Here is a 17693-nt window from a genome sequence, read left to right as displayed (position 1 = left end):
AACATATATATATATATTCTCACAACTGAACTATGCCTTTAAAAAATTACTGCAACAAATATAAAATACAATATATATAAGAAATTCCTACATTCATCACAGAGCCAAGCAGAGATTCTTCTGTCACCCCACTAATTACAAGCTGCGAAACTGAAAATGGACCATTTGTTTTCACTCTATTTATTGTCCTTTAATTTATCCTCAATCCAAACTAATATATAATTTCCAATCCCATGAGCCTTAATCTTATACAATCATGTCATTAAAAATTCACTTAGTCCTGAATGCATCAACTCTTAACAGTTTTTTGACATGTTTATTGGAGAACTAATGGGCAAATATGTAGAAGTTTATGCATTTTCAATGTTGAGTCTATTGACGAGGATTATTGTAGCAGATCTTATGGAGGAACAGGGTATTTCGAACAGCAGTTTCCAGATTTAAGCATTTAAATGCATGGATGCCAGAAAACGATAATTACTTTCTCCATAACAGTAAGTTCTGGTAGCCTGACCACCATTTTCCACAGAATCCAGGCCACAATTTTTTTTAAAATCTCGACAACTAAATTGTTTGAAATACTTAGCACATGAAAAACTCTTGTGCCCATGTGCATTTTTCTTCGTTGCTTGTCATGTAAAATTCCGATACTTAAATTTATAATAGAACTGCTCATGCAAATTTCACACACTATAATTACACCCTTGTGTCATTGGCGATGATGCACTGCCATTGTAATTGAATCTCTCACCTCACATCTGTTCAAAGAAAAACTATACTCAAATTATTGGAAGTTTTGTTTGTTAACTATAAATAACACGAAAATTATAACTTTAAAATGGGAATCTTTAAGTCTATGAAGACATATTCAGACATATGAAGGCAGCAGGGTAGCATGGTGGTTAGCATAAATGCTTCACAGCTCCAGGGTCCCAGGTTCGATTCCCGGCTGGGTCACTGTCTGTGTGGAGTCTGCACGTCCTCCCCCTGTGTGCGTGGGTTTCCTCCGGGTGCTCCGGTTTCCTCCCACAGTCCAAAGATGTGCGGGTTAGGTGGATTGGCCATGCTAAATTGCCCGTAGTGTCCTAATAAAAGTAAGGTTAAGGGGGGAGTTGTTGGGTTACGGGTATAGGGTGGATACGTGGGTTTGAGTAGGGTGATCATGGCTCGGCACAACATTGAGGGCCGAAGGGCCTGTTCTGTGCTGTACTGTTCTATGTTCTATAACTGAATTAAATTTTGAAAACAAGACATCAAATCAATTGATTGTTCCCTTGTTCCCCTGTACACTGTTGACGTTAAAGATGAACTCATTTTAATGTAGTTACTTGTGAGACAGACAGACAGCCAGAAACACTCCCAAGAACAAATCACAAACAACAAATTTAATAATTGCAGAGATCTCTGAGAAAGGTTCAAATGTGTGCTGCCAGATTTTGGAAAGCCACATATTGTCCTCCCAGTGCTGTCCAGCTAATAATTTGTGAACTGTGCTTAGCAGTAATCATTGATTCTTTTCTGTTGGTCACAACAAATGGCTGGATGTCACGGGGGTTATTTGCTTTCAAACAGGACCATCACGTTTCACAAACATGATGTCACAGCTTTAGTTGTGCAGTTCTAAATTCCAGGTGTCACTCTGCGTTTACTTTTACTCAGTTCTTTTGTTCTGGACAACAAACATGTTGATCATTAGCTCTGTGGGGTAGCTCAAGACATGTGCGTATAGGATGTTCAAAGATGAGTGTAACTGAAGGCTTTCCAATAGTCAAGTGAGGACTCGCTGTGTAATTGTGATGAAATCAATAACAAGTCTTATTTCCATGACCTGCTCGCAGCTGTAACTATGTATCACTTTTTTCAAGGTAAGCATAAGTTTCTCAACTCCTTCATTAGCTCTTGGCCAACTGTCTGTGAAATCGAGGTTCACAAATTTACTAAACTATCACTTTGAATTGTCACTTCTCATCATTTTGAGCGAGTGAAAATCTGGTCAAGCTGTTGGATGACTGTTTTCACTGAAATTGACGGAACTACTTCCACGACTGGGAATCTGCTGTAGTCATCAGTGACAAACAGGTGTTCACTTGTGGGAAAATCAACGTAATCAATGCTATTTTCAATCCATGGTCCTGGAGGTAGTTCAGACATCTTAAAAGAATCACAAAAATTTGACATTTTGATTGCTTGACATGCCAAACATTGATTAATTTTGTGTTCCATCATGTAACCATATCTTTTTCTTGAGGACTTGCTTGATTTTGGCAATTCTCTGGTGAACTTCATGTATTATATTGACAACACATTCCATCAATTCGTGTAGAATGACAATGCAGTTACTGCGTGACGCAAGATCAAATGTGGTTGGACAATCATAGAACCGCTAAAGTGCAGAAGGAGGCCATTCGGCCCATCAAGTCTGCATCGACTCTCTGAAAGAGCACACCACCAATGTCCATTCCCCCACCCTATCCCCCAACCCTGTAACCCCACCTAATCTTTCGGATGCTAAGGGGTAATTTAGCACGGCCAATCCACCTAACCTGCACATCTTTGCACTGTGAATAAACCAGAGCACCAGGAGGAATACCACGTAGTCACGGGGAGAATGTGCAAACTTCACACAGACAGTCACCCAAGGCCGGAATTTAACTGGGTCCCTGGCACTGGGAGGCAGCAGTGCTAACCACTGTGTCACCATGCCAGTTATAATGGTGATTGGATTTCGAACATTGCGAAAATCTTGTAGCATGTGAGTAATTATTTTTGTAGATGGTCTCCTAGTTTTGTTATTTCATTGTCATCATGCACATTTGCAATGCCACATCTTCTTTTGTTGCCACTTGGACGACTGCTAGCTTTAGCAACTTTAGCACGTTTAGGCTTACATAGTTAAGATACTTGTCAACTTTTGCTCACAACTAGGACTGATTGTCGGCAACAGATATTACGGAAGGTAGTCCACTGGGTTGAGATTGCCTAGTTGATACTCAACATAGAACTTATACTCTTGTAGTTTAACTATCCATTATTCTATTCAAGTGGGTGGCTTGCTGTGTGGTTTGTGAACAAGCCCACTAGTGGTCTATGGTCGGTTATTACTGTAAAATCGTTCCCATACAAGTAGAGATCAAAGTATGACAGTCTGCTGTTACCAGGCTCCTGAATGACCGTCTTATGGACTAAACTGATCTCTCTATGCACCTTCTCTACTGTTGTAACACTATACTACATATGTCTATGTCTATGTATTTATATTGTGTATTTATCATATGTCCTATGTTTTTCATGTGTGCAAAAATTTGCATGGACTGCACACAGAACAATACTTTTCACTGTACCTTGGTACACGTGGCAATAAGTCTAAATCTAAAGATTGACAGCGCTTCTGCCTCTGTTTGCGAATGTTACTTGATGGACATTAGCGATCTGTTTGCTATTCAACGATTGATGGTATAAAAGGTCAAGAGAACTGTACCTAAGCTAACGAGGCTTTCACCAACAACTAGCTGGCTAGTTTTCGCAGGATCAAAATAGGCACTTGTGCAACCTGCTGACAGTCATTTGATCTGGTGTACAGCCTGTTTCTGTGTTGTGATCCACAACCACTTGATGGTCTCTTTTGTCAGATTGCATAGGAGGGCAGATAATGAGGAGGGTAGAGAAAACATAAATGATGCATCTACAGTACATGATGGGTCCTAGCAGACTGCATTTCCGGTTTCTAGGATCTGCAACATTTACGACGATTTCAACTTCCCACGATACCTCTTCGCTCCTGAATACCAAATAATCCAATTCCACTTTCACTGATCAAGCACCTTGAACATTGTTGATTACATTCTCATTGCAGGCATGCATGTCTCAAGTTCACGTACAGTGCAATCATAGAGGAGAATGCCATCGCTGATGTCCTTGAAGTGCAGACTGAATCTCATGTATCGAAAAAGTCCAATGTGAATGACGAGTACTGTAAGATACCTTGCTTCTTCTGCAAGCTCAATTTGATGGTATGAAGGTCAAATTTAGTGAAGTGTTCAGCATTGTTCATTTTCTTCATATCACCGATTGTCAGTGCCAAATGCCTTTCTCATTGAGTGGCTTTGGTGACCGCATATCATACAGATTCTAATCTGATCCTCGCTCTTTGGTTTCTTGACAACTTGTATGGGTGAGGGTTAAAGGGTATGCTCATCCCCAGTTCTTTCAATAATGTCAAGATCAAGTAGACGCCGATGTTCCTTCTCTGTTTGCTTTCTGACATGAAATGATATTCATCATCATTGATGTGCAATTGGGGACTGATTTGTTGGATTCATAGAACCTTACAATGCAGAAGGAGGCCATTCAGCCTGTACAAACCTTCCAAAAGAGCACTCTACCTAGACCCACTCCCCCTCCCTATTCCTGTGATGCCGTGCATTGATTGTGGTCAATCCACCTACACAAACCTACACATCTTTGGACTGTGGAGGGAAACCTGAGGAAACCCATGCAGACATGGGAAGAACATACAAATGCCACATAGATAGTCACCCAAGGCTGGAATCGAACCCGCGTCCCTGGGTTGCAATGCTCTCCAGCTAAAAGGCTCCAGCTAAAAAACAGTTAATGGGTGACTGAATAGAACACAGCTTCACAACCATGGCGATCACTCTATCGCATGGATATCAGAATCTACATAGGATTGCAAGGATACATGACACAGAAACAAACCATACAGCCCAACTAACCCATGCCGGTGCTTATGCTCTGCTAAAGCCTCCTCCTATCATTTCTCATTCAAATCTCTCATTGTAACCCTCCACACCCTTCTCCCTCATATGCTTGTCTACCTTCACCTTACATCTATACTATTCGCTTCAGCCAGTCCCTGTGGCAACCAGTTCCGCATTCTCATCCCTCTATCGGTAAAGAAATTTCTTCCGGACTTCCGGTGGCGGCTATGAGGGAGTAGGTCGCACATTGGGTGCTCCCATCTCGGTTGGACTTTTGGACCATTTCCCCCGACTTTTATGCGCTTTTGAGCGCCAAACTGGAAAGCAATAGTACTCAGGCACAGGACCCATACAGAATTGTATGGACCTAAGAAGCCGGAGGGACCATAAACAGTAGAAGTGGTCGAGTAAGGGCACAGTGGAGGCTGTGAGAGAAACCAGCATGGCTGGTGTGCAGAGCAAGGCGCCGACAGCCCAGCCCACAATGGAGCAGCTGCTGCAGACTATGCAGGAGGGCTTTTTGGCTCTGAAGCGTAACAACTTGGAGCCGCTACAAAAGTCGATTGACCGGATGGAAAAAAGGTTAGATGATCAGGCTGAGAAGCTCCAGCAGTTGGAGAAGTCAGTGGAGGAGCAGGCTGACTTTCAAACGGTGGCAGATGTGGAGATTCAGAGGTTGAGGAACCAACAAAAAGTGCTTCTGGAAAGGCTGGAGGACCTGGCCAACAGATCTCATCAGCAGAATATGAGAATCGTGGGCCTCCCAGAGGGGGCAGAGGGGCCGGACGCTGCCGCGTTTGTGGAAGGTATGTTTCAGAAGTTGTTGGGGAACGAGGTGTTCCTGCGCCTGCCGGTGGTGGACAGGGCACACAGAGTGCAGGTGAGGCAGCCGCGACGAGGGGGTCCCCCATGAGCGATGGTGGTACGCTTTCACAGGTACCTGGACAAGGAACGGGTGCTGCAATGGACAAAGAGCACACAAAGCTGTACTTGGGACAATACCACCCTGCATGTTTACCAAAATTTGAGCGCTGAGGTGGCCAGGAGGTGGGGAGGCTACAGGCAGGTGAAGGAGATACTGTATAAAAACAAGGTGAAATTCAGGCTGCTTTTTCCAGTGCGACTGTGGGTTACGTATGAGGGTCAGCACCACTATTTCGAGGAACCCGAAGAGGCGATGGACTTCGTTAAGAAGCAAGGGCTGGCCCTGAGCTGAGGGCGTTTGGACTCTTGTTAGAACTTTTAAGTAAATGTGGTGTCTCTCCTGTTTTGAAAAATGCCTGTATGTTTGGGTCCGTTTTTGTTGTTTCTTTACATGCTTTTTGCGTGGTTTACTTGAATGTTTCCTTTTTGGGCTCTTTGATTAGTTGGAGCTTGGCTGGGGGGAAAATAATAAAGAAAACAGTTAAAAGAGTTGGGTTAAGAGGAATACTTCAGGGAAACTTTGTGCAATCATTTTTGTGTCTGTATGGGAAGGACCAAGAGAGCCTGTTATTTCTTATCTCTTTCTTTTTTTGTCTTGTTTAACTTGAATTGTGCTATTGTGGGGTTGTTTAAGACTTGTATAGAGTTATAGAGTGTTTGCTTAAGTAGGGCTGATCTGGGAAAGTGGTATGGGTGGATCGGTGAGGGGTAACTAGGAACAATGGGTGGGAGATGCGCTGGTGCCGAGGCTGGGAGCCCAGGCTAGCTGAGTGGGGCTAGTCAACGAAGCCGAGGTGGGGGTTGTGCATATAGTTAGATTAGAGCAGGGATTAGGTGATAGGATGGTGTTGCTGGGTTGGCGGGAAGAGTTGTTCTTCTGACGGGGTTGGAAACTGGTCATGGCAACAGTGAGGAGGTCATGGGGGAGCCGGTCAGGACGCGGGCCAGATGAAGCGCGACACATGGCTGGGAGGCTAGCCAAGGAAAGGGGATGGCTGATCGGCAAAGCGGCGGGGGGGGGGGGGGGGGGGGGGGGGGGTAAAAGAGTGCCCCCATTCAGGCTGATCACCTGAAATGTTAGAGGGTTAAACGGGCCAGTGAAGAGGGTGCGTGTGTTTGCGCATCTGCGGGTCCTGAAGGCGGACATAGTCTTGTTGCAGGAGACGCACCTGAAAGTGGCAAACCAGGTTAGGATAAGGGAGGGCTGGGTCAGTCAGGTCTTTCATTCGGGGCTGGATTCTAAGGCGAGGGGGTTTGCGATCCTGATTGATAAAAGGGTGCAATTTGAGGCGGAGGGCACAGTCGTGGATGGGGGTGGCAGGTTCGTTATGGTGAGGGGTAAGCACGAAGAGGTGAGAGTAGTCCTGTTCAGTGTGTATGCCCCTAATTGGGACGATGTGGATTTTATTAGGAGGATGCTAGGGAAGATCTCCGACTTGGACTCGCATAAGCTGAACGTGGGAGGGGACTTTAATATAGTCCTGGACCGGAGCCTGGATCGGTCATGTTCAAGAACGGGCAGGTTGCCAGCGATGGCAAAGGAACTGAGAGGGTTCATAGAGCAAATGGGGGAGCAGATCTGTGGAGATGACGGCCGACGGTGAGGGAGTTCTCGTACTACTCTCACGTCTACAAGGTGTATTCCCGAATTGACTACTTTGTTGTGAGTAGGGACCTGCTGGCCGGAATGGTGGGGGCAGAATACTCGGCAATTGCCATATCGGACCATGCTCCCCACTGGGTAGACCTGCAGTTTTGTAAGGACAGCTTTCAGCGCCCACCATGGAGGCTGGAAGTTGGATTACTCGCGGACGAGGCAGTGTGTGAGAGGCTGAGGAAATACATGCAGAATTACCTGCAGGTGAACCATGCTGGAGAAGTCTCGGCAGTGGTGCTCTGGGAGGCGCTGAAGGCAGTGGTGAGAGGGGAGCTGATTTCAATCCGGGCGTACAGGGACAGGACAGACAGGGCAGAGACGGACCGACTGGTTAAGGAAATTCTACGGACAGACAGGAGTTACGCAGAATCCCCGAGGCCAGAGTTACTCAGGAAACAATAGAGGCTGCAGGCCGAATTTGGGGTGCTGACAACAGGCAAGGCTGTAGAGCAGCTTAGAAAGGTAAACGGTGCGATTTATGAGCATGGGGAGAAGGCCAGTAGAATGCTCACGTAACAACTAAGGAAGAGGGAAGCGGCTAGGGAAATAGAGAGGGTAGTGGATGGGGAGGGTAATCCAGTGGGTGACCCGGCAGGGCTGAACAAGGTCTTTAGGGACTTTTATAGAAAGCTGTGCACTTCGGAACCCCCCCGGGGGGTTTGACCTTCCCAAGAGACTGGGGAAGGGGGTGGTGGACGGACTCCGGGCCCTGGTCAGGATCAAAGAGGTATTGGGGAGCCTGAAGGCCATGCAGTCGGGTAAAGCCCCGGGGCCGGACGGGTATCCGGTGGAGTTTTACAAAAGATTTGCCGGGATAGTGGGGCCGGTGCTGGTCAGGGTCTTTGACGAGGCAAGAGACAGAGGGAGTTTACCCCTGACGATGTCGCAGGCCACCATCTCGCTTATTCTGAAACGGGATAAGGACCCGGAGGCTTGTGGGTCATACAGGCCGATCTGCTTGATCAACGTAGACGCCAAGTTACTGGCCAAGATTCTGGCGACCAGAATTGAGGAATGTGTACCGGATGTAATTGTGGAGGACCAAACCGGGTTTGTAAAGGGGAGGCAGCTGGTGGCCAACATAAGAAGGCTGCTCAATGTGATTATGATGCCCCCGAAGAGTAGGGAGGTAGAGATAGTGGTAGCCATGGATGCTGAAAAGGCTTTTGACCAGGTCGAGTGGGATTATCTGTGGGAGGTACTAGGACGGTTCCGGTTCGGGGCGGGGTTCATCGACTGGGTTAGGCTATTATATCAGGCCCCGGAGGCGAGTGTAAGGACGAACAGGACGACATTAGACTGCACCGTGGGACAAGACAGGGCTGCCGTCTCTCCCCTCTGCTGTTTGCGCTGGCCACAGAGCCGCTGGCAATTGCGCTGAGAGCTTCTAGGGGTTGGAAAGGGCTGGTCCGGAGGGGAATGGAACATAGAGTCTCATTATACGCAGACGATCTGCTGTTATATATATCGGACCCAATGGTAGGGATGGACGGTATTATGGAATTCCTGAGGGAATTTGGACGGTTCTCAGGATATAAATTGAATATGGCTAAGAGCGAGTTGTTCATAATTCAGGCCAGGGGGCAGGAGAGTAGGCTGAAGGGGTTGCTGTTCAGGCTAGTGGGGGAGAGTTTCCGATATTTGGGGATTCAGGTGCCATGGGACTGGGGCAAGTTGCATAAGCTCAACACGTCCCGACTGGTGGAACGAGTGAGGGAGAAGGTCCGGAGATGGGATGCGCTCCCGCTTCATTGGCAGGGAGGGTGCAGACTGTTAAGATGACGATTCTCCCGCGGTTCTTGTTTGTTTTTCAGTATCTCCCCAACTTTATCCCGCGGTCCTTCTTTAAGAGGCTGAATAAAATTATTCTGGGATTTGCATGGGCAGGGAAGTCTTCGCGGGTGAAGAGGGTGATGCTTGAAAGGAACAGAGAAGAAGGGGGGCTGGCGTTGCCGAACTTAAGCAACCATTACTGGGCGGCCAACATCGCGATCATAACGAAATGGATGGTGGGTGCGGGGTCGGTTTGGGAGCGGATGGAGGCTGCTTTGTGCAGGGGCACTAGCTTAGCAGCCCTTTTCACAGCGTCTCTGCCACTTCCGCCGGCACGGTACTCCACCAGCCCGATAGTGGTGGCGGCTCTTCGGATCTGGGGCCAGTGGAGGAGGCATGAAGGGGAGGTAAGAGCATCGGTGTGGACCCCAATCTGCGGCAACCATCGATTTGCCCCGGGGAACATTGACAGGGGGTATCGACTGTGGCAGAGGGTGGGGATTGTGAGGATGGGGGATCTGTTCCTGGAAGGGATCTTTCCGACCATGAGGGTGCTGGAGGAGAAGGTTGAGCTGGCGAGAGGGAATGACTTTAGATAATTACAGGTGCGGGATTTTGTACGCAGACTGGTGCCGTCCTTCCCACGTCTCCCGCCAAAGGGGAGGCAGGACAGGATAGTTTCTAGGGGAGAGGTGGGAGAGGGTAGGGTCTCAGACGTCTACAAGGAACTAATGGGGACTGACGATACGCAGACCGAGGACCTGAAGCTTAAGTGGGAAGAGGAGCTCGGGCCCACATGACGGGGGCCCGGATGAGCAGATTCTTCGGGCTGGAGGACAAGTGTGCTAGATGTGCCAGAGGGCCGGCTAACCATGTACACATGTTCTGGTCGTGCCCTAAACTCAGGAGGTATTGGCAGGGATTCGCAGATGTCATGTCCCGGGTATTGAAAACTGGGGTGGTAATGAGCTCTGAGGTGGCAATCTTTGGGGTTTCGGAGGACCCGGGAGTCCAGGAAGAGAGAGGCCGACGTTCTGGCCTTTGCTTCCCTGGTAGCCCGGCGTTGAATATTGTTAGCATGGAGGGACTCAAAGCCCCTGAGGGCTGAGATCTGGCTATCGGACATAGCGAGCTTTCTTGGCCTGGAGAAAGTCAAGTTCGCCTTGAGAGGTTCACTATTAGGGTTCGCCCAAAGGTGGCAGCCATTTATTGACGTCTTCGCAGAGGAGTAAGCGTCAGCAGGGCGGCGCGGGGGGGAGGAATATTGAGGCAGGTCCATGCGTGAATAGAGCCATGGTTTGCACTATGTTTAATTTGTGTCTTGACTTCTTTTTTTTGTACTGTACAATGTCACTTTTTCTATAAGCCTAAATTACCTTAATAAAATTGTTTGTTAAAAAAAAAGAAATTTCTTCTGAATTCCCTGTTGGATTTGTTGGTGGCTGTATATATTGATGACCTCTAGTTATTCTCTTCCCCACAAGTGGGAACATTCTCTCTGTTTCCGTTCTATCAAAATATTTTGTAATTTTAAAGACCTCCAATAGCTCACCATTCAGCCTTCTTTTTCAAGGGAAAAGAGACTCAGCCTGCAATCCTTTCCTGATATGTGTTCCCTTGAATTTCTGATATCATCTGATAACTGTCTTTAGACCAGTCATTCTGCTGTTCAGAATGAACAAACGCCAAAGTCCAATGGAATATAGCAGCTAGAGTCCACCAGATTTCAGAGCATCATGACATATCAGGTCTTCGAGCACTACACGAGAGAAACTAAAGAGGCAGAGAAACTAAAGAGGCAATCCCAAGTTGCCCAGAAGCAAGCTCCAGAGATGTAGTCAACTGTGTTTCCATGCCGGGGCAGGCTTTCACGAGGAAAGAGCCACCTCAGTCCAAAGTGACTTCTGTACATCATAAGCAGCCAACCACCTCCTGTGATCCTGGTACTTGGATATTATCTAGAAGTACGGTGGCAATTTTCTTTTTCCAAAAAATGTGTGTTTAGTTAAGCAGGAGAACACTATCTTAAAAAAGTTGTACTTGATTGTGCCCTCTTTGGAAATCACTATAAGAGTTCATTTGTTGTTTTGTTGCAAGAAGGATAATGGCATGAGGGAATGCACCTTTATTTGAAAGTCACTCAACACCACTTTTTCAAGGGCAATTCGGGATGAGTAACAAATGTTGGGCTTTCCAGGAACACTCATATCCCATGAACAAATTAAAAAGTACGGTTTTAGTGTTGACAGAAGATGAACCTTTTGCATTTATAAAGCATCGTTATGTAGAAAAAATCCCAAGGTGCCCAACAGAGGAATAATCAAACTTGCACGTGCACTAAGAAAAGATATTAGAAGGCATAACCAAAAGCTTGGTTGAAGAGCTGGATTTTAAGGAGTACTTAAGTCAGATGGTTTTAGGGAGGGAATTCCATATCATATAATTCCAATAGTGCAGAAGGAGACTATTCGGCCTTTGAGTCTGCACCAACCATCCAAAAGAGCACTGTACCTAGGTCCACTCCCCCATAAACTAACCTGCACATTCCTGGACACCAAGAGGCAATTTATAATGGCCAACCCACCTAACCTGCACATCGTTAGACTGTGGGAGCAGCACCTGGAGGAAACCCACGTAGACACAGGGAGAACATGCAAACTCCACACAGACTATCACCCAAGGCTGGAATCGAATCTGGGTCCCTGGTACTGTGAGGCAGCAGTGCTAACACTGTGCCATTTTGCTCCCCACATAGGGCCAAGGCAACTGGAGGCACGGTCGTCAAAACGAGTCCAATGCATCTGGGGTGATTCAAATGTCAGGTGAGAGGAAAGTTTGGTAGAGTTAAGTGTCCAGCCTGTACAGGCCACACCTCCCCCAGGACACTACACAAATGTGCATTGTTTGTTTGGAAAACAAAGGTAGTTTAAAGGGATTTTTATTTGTTTTGGTAAACCTTAGAAATAAGGTATAGTTTTAAGTGTGTTTAATTTAAAATTTCTGTGCCCAGAAGGGTAAAATCTATAGTTAGAATCATACTGGACAAAGATGTTTGCATGCATGGGAGTTGGTTCAGTTCCAAATATGTTTCTATTGTGCTTAGACAGGGCCACGGCATGAAGAGTAAATAAATAGGCCAGCAGAGGTATGCAGTGTTGCTGAGCAACTAGGGCCCTGTAAGGTAAAGAAGCTTTTAGGTTTTTGTTTTAGCTGAATTTGTGGGCAGTTGGAAACAGGATTTTCAGGAATGAACATTTCTAAACTCTGCCAGAATAAAGACTGGACAAGATGGGGGTTGCAAAGAGGCAGGCTTCCGAAAGTACAAGTTACAGTTCAGATAACCTGGGAATTGGGATAGAACGAGTGTTTAAGACAACTGGAGTTAAGAAAACAGAAACCAAGACTTTTTCAGAAGAATTCAAGACGAATAAACAAAATGTTCTGAGTTAAAGAGGCAATCACAGTGACTAGATTCAAAGTGGGACAACAGACTTCAGAGGTAGATGAAATGTCTAATTCCTCTTTAATATAGTCTGGGAATCAAGAGTGATAATTTTTCACAGCAATCAAGGCAAAGAAATCCTAAAGGGGTTAGTGTGAAAACCTGGACTCGAATTGCAATTAAAAGTGGAATAGAGGCTTTGTTTAAAAGAGTAATTTGTAAAACCTAGACTGAATTTCGGAATGCAAACTGCTAAGGCAAAGCATTATTATGAGAAGATTTTGGGAGTGGAGTTTGGAAAGTTTTATCTGGGAGATTCTGAGGAGAAATCTACAGACACTAACTTGGGCTCAGAGCAGAGTCCATGTCTTTGACCACAGTTAACTTGTGTATGTAAAAGGGACTGGGGCAGGATTCCCACCCAAGGTCAATGGACTTTTACAAGGTCCACGTGTGTGTTAATGAGGCCATTGTAGATTAAGATGTACTTTGTGGGCGGCACAGTGTGGCAGTAGTTAGCCAAGGACCCAGGTTCAATCCCGGTCCTGGGTCACTGCCTGTGTGGAGTTTGCACATTTTCCCCATGTCAGTGTGGGTCTCACCCCACATCCCAAAGATGTGCAGCGTAAGTGGATTTGCCACACAATTTAGCCCATTAATTGGAAAAAAATAATTGGGTACTTTAAATTTATTTTTAAAAAGATGTACTTCGTAATCCGTGTTAATCCTAAAACCTGTGTGTAACTTTTAAACTAAGAGTGGAAATGAATAAGCATTGTATTCTAATCCAATTTTTTCATGTTTAATACATTTTTTTTATTATTAAAACTAATTAGCGGTCCCATGACTCTGTTCCATAAAAAAAAGTTAAAGTGACAGTCTTTTGAACCAGGGTTCCGTGCTAGGATGTTCCCGTCCAGTTAGAACACCAAAATTGGATCGTAACAAAAGTAGGGGCTCTTGCGGAATTTAAACATGTGAAAAAAGGGTTACGGATGCTGAATAGTCAAACTCGGTCTGGGATTTATTGTTAAATGTTGTGATCTGTGAATCCTTAAAAAAGGAGTAAGTGAGGTACTGACAAATGAATTGGAGTTACTGCAGGCTATAAGGTACAGGTTCGAATCCAAAATGGTGTAGGAAATTAAGCATTTTCTAAAAAGTGGAAGATCTAACTTTGACTGGTTTACAGAAAGTAACCAAGAGTCAGTTAACTGATTTGGCAGATAAAATGGAGTTGGGATTACTTGCAGGGATAAAGAAAGATTATTGAAAGCATAGTGAAACATTTAAAATTGCACTGGTTGTCAGACAGACCAAGTATTTCGAAAAGTGAGGAAATTGAATTAGCCAAAATTGTCATTTCAATTTGACACTCAAATATGCGAAAATAGTGGTAGGTGGCGATCCGACAAACCAAGCCACGACAATCTGGCCCTTGAAGCCAGACAACTCTGTTCTATTTGTGCTTATATTTTTTCTTCGCTGTTTTGTCATTTTTTAATTCAGTGGATCTGATGGTTTGGAAATAACTCTTTACGCAACTGTTGCTTCATTGATAAATGAATTCTAAGTCAGAACACCAATATACACTAGTATCATCAGCAACTTGAGATTATCAACTTGAGATATATGAAATTAATTATGGGCAATGCAATCTTTAACCTTGTATGTGCAACCCTCTCCTGCCTCATGTTCATGGAGAGAGATTGAGCAGTTTAGGCCTCTACTCGCTGGAGTTTAGAAGAATGAGAGGAGATCTGATTGAGACATACAGATACTGAAGTGATTGACAGGATGGACATAGAGTGGATGTTTCCACTTGTTGGACATTCTAGAACAAGAGGCCATAGTTTTAGGCTAAGGGGTGGCAAATTTAAAACAGAAAAGAGGAGGAATTACTTCAGCTGATGAATCAGTACTCCTCCATGTTGAACACCATTTGGAGGAAGCACTGAGGGTGGCAAGGGCGCAGAATATACTCTAGGTGGGAGGCTTCAATATCCATCACAAAGAGTGGCTCGATAGTACCACCACAGACCAATTTGGCCAGATCCTAAAAGACATAGCTGCTAGACTGGGACTGTAGCAGGTGGGGAGGGAACAAACAAAAGAGAAATACATACCTGACCTCATCCTCACCAACCTGCCTGCTGCAGATGCAACTGTCCATGACAGTATCGGTAGAAGTGACCACCGCACAGTCCTTGTGGAGACAAAGTATTGTCTTCACATTGAGGATGCCCTCCACTGTGTGTGGCACAATCATAAGACCATAAGACATAGCAGCAGAATCCACGTGGCCCATCGAGTCTGCTCCGCCATTCAATCATGACTGATATTTTCTCATCCCCATTCTCCTGCCTTCTCCCCATAACCCCTGATCCCCTTAATCACCGAGCTAAATGGGATAGACTTCGAACAGATCTAGCAACTCAAGACTGAGAATCCATGAGGAGCTATGGACCATCAGCAGCAGCAGCAGAATTGTACTCAACCAACAATCTGCAACCTCATAGCACGGCATAACCCCCACTCTACCATTACCACCAAGCCAGGTGATCAACCCTGGTTCAATGAAGAGTGCAAGAGGGCATGCCAGTAGCAACACCAGGCATACCAAAAAATGAGGTGCCAACCTGGTGAAGCTGCAACACAGGGCTACTTGTGTGCCAAACAGCATAAGGAGCAAGTAATAGACAGAGCTAAGCAATTCCACAATAAACTCGTCAGATCTACGCTCTGCAGTCCTGCCACATCCAGCCGTGAATGATGATGGACAATTAAACAACTTACTGGAGAAGGAGGCTCCATAAATATCCCCATCCTCAATGATGGAGGAGCCCAGCACATCTGTGCAAAAGACAAGGTTGAAGTATTCGCACCAATCTTCAGCCAAGTGCTGAGTGGATGATCCATTTTGGTGTCCTCCAGGGGTCTCCAGCATCACAGATGTCAGTCTTTAGCCAGTGCGATGCACTCCGTGTGATATCAACAAACGGCTGAAGGCGCAATATTCCAGCAAAGTACCGAAGGCTTGTGCTCCAGAACTTGTCGCACCCCTAGCCAAGCTGTCCCAGTACAGCTACAACACTAGCATCTACCCAGCAATGTGAAAAATTGCCCAGGTGCGTCCTGTACACAAGAAATAGGACAAATCCAACCCAGCCAATTATTGCCTGATCAGCGTATTCTTCATTACCAGCAAAGTGATGGAAGGAGTCATGAACAGTGCTATCAAGCGGCACTGTTATGACCTGCTCATTGACGTTCAGTTTGGGTTCTGTTAGGGTCACTCAGCTCATTACAGCCTTGGTTCTAACATGGACAAAAGAGCTGAATGCTGGAGGTGAGGTGAGACTTCCTTACCTTGACATCAAGGCAGCATTTGACAGAGAATGGCATCAAGAACCCTAGCAAAACGGAGTCAATGAGAATTGAGGGGGGGGGGGGGAATTCTTCCCTGGTGGAGTCAGACCTGGCGCAAGGAAGATAGTTGTGGTGGTTGGAGGTCAATCATCTCAGCTCCAGGACATCACTGCAGGAGTTCCTCGGGGTAGAGTCCTAGACCCAACCATCTTCAGTTGAATCATCAATGACCTCCCCGGGCAGCACGGTGGCGCAGTGAGTAGCACTGCTGCCTCACGGCGCCGAGGTCCCAGGTTCGATCCCGGCTCTGGGTCACTGTCCATGTGGAGTTTGCACATTCTCCCCGTGTTTGCGTGGGTTTCGCCCCCACAACCCAAAAAGGTGCAAGCTAGGTGGATTGGCCACTCTAAATTGCCCCTTAATTGGAAAAATGATTGGGTACACTAAATTTATTTTTTAAAAATCAATGACCTCCCTTCCACCATAACGTCAGTGGGGATGTTCGCAGATGACTGCACCAAGTTCAGCACCATTCGCGACTCCTCAGATATGAAGCAGTCGATATACAAATGCAGCAAGATTGTGGCTACCAGAGCAGGTAAAAGGCTCGGAATCCTACAGTGAGTAACTCGTCTCCTGACCAGCCAAAGCCTGTCCACCATCTACAAGGCACAAGTCCAGAGTGTAATGGAATACTCTCCACTTGCCTGGATGAGTGCAGCTCCAACAACACTCAAGATGCTCGACACCATCCAGGACAAAGCAGCCAATTTGTTTGCTAACCCTTCCACAAACATTCAATCCATTCACCACTGGGATACAGTGACAGCCATGTGTACCATCCAGAAGATGCACTGCAGGAACTCGGCAAGGTTCCTTGGGCAGCACCTCCCAAACCCATGACCACTACCATCTAGAAGGCCAAGAGCAACCGATACCTGGGAACTCCACCACTCCGACTTAGAAATATATCGCCATTCCTTCACTGTCGTTGGGTCAAAATCCTGGAACTCACATCCCAATAGCACAGTGGGTGTACCTACACCTGCAGCGGTTCAAGAAGGCACCTCAGCACCAACTTCTGAAGGGCAACTAGGGATGGGCAATAAATGCTGGCCGAACAAGCGACACCAACATCGTGTAAATGAATTTTTAAAAAGGTTGGTGATTGCCAGAGCACGAAACAAATTTGAGATAGATAGACTGTGGGATGAAAGATTGGGGTGAAGACAGAAAGTTGATGATGAGGATGAGATGCGATCAGCCATGACCATATTGAATGACTGAGCAGGTTTAAGGGGCTCAATTGTCTACTCCTGCTCCAATAGTTCTTATTTAATACAATCGTTATTTAAACTGACCTGGTGGAAGTTTCTCTTTGAGAGTTTGCAAGCAGTTGTGCTTTGTGGCATACACAACTAACTGGTTTGAAACAGCACTAATGGACTTCCGGTGACGGCCTCAAGCTGAGTAGTTGCATGCAAAATGGCTCCTGAAGTGGAACGACGCAGAGTTTGTCAAAAAAATCATGGCTGAAATCCCTGACCTACTGGCTTATCATGGAGTGGTGGAGGGAAACTTTAGTGCGTAAGGGACCCGACAATGGACAGATCCAGCCCAAGGACAGGAACCGTGTCAAGTATGGCGCGGGAATTAAGTGCCTTCATGTTGCTGGGGGGGGGGGGGGGGGGGGGGGGGGGCACACCCACGGAGGTTCAACACCCTGAGAGAAAAAAATCTCCTTTTCTCCTATGTTCACAAGGCCTACTCACATAAAGACCTTTTTGTCGTAGGGAAAATGGTGCTTCCT

General features: G+C 46.1%; 2 protein-coding genes across 4 annotated transcripts in view; one reads left to right on the top strand and one right to left on the bottom strand.

The window, feature by feature from the left end:
• The window catches only part of timm9 (translocase of inner mitochondrial membrane 9 homolog), a 101868-nt gene that overhangs the window by 65671 nt on the left and 18504 nt on the right, over positions 1 to 17693 (top strand). For 2 of the 3 annotated variants that reach the window (XM_038780068.1, XM_038780050.1), the window contains exon 1: positions 11873 to 11894. The exons of the other annotated variant lie outside the window; for it this stretch is intronic. In XM_038780068.1, the coding sequence (XP_038635996.1) occupies positions 11888 to 11894 (7 nt within the window). In that variant the 5' untranslated portion in view covers positions 11873 to 11887. Of the gene's footprint in view, positions 1 to 11872; positions 11895 to 17693 lie in introns of those variants that run through there. 3 annotated transcript variants of the gene reach the window in all.
• Positions 1 to 17693, bottom strand: part of kiaa0586 (KIAA0586 ortholog) — an 818517-nt gene that overhangs the window by 791883 nt on the left and 8941 nt on the right. The window lies entirely within an intron of this gene.

Source organism: Scyliorhinus canicula, chromosome 2 (genome assembly GCF_902713615.1).
Source record: "Scyliorhinus canicula chromosome 2, sScyCan1.1, whole genome shotgun sequence".
NCBI classification, from domain to species: Eukaryota; Metazoa; Chordata; class Chondrichthyes; order Carcharhiniformes; family Scyliorhinidae; genus Scyliorhinus; species Scyliorhinus canicula.
This window is presented reverse-complemented; position numbering and strand designations above follow the sequence as displayed.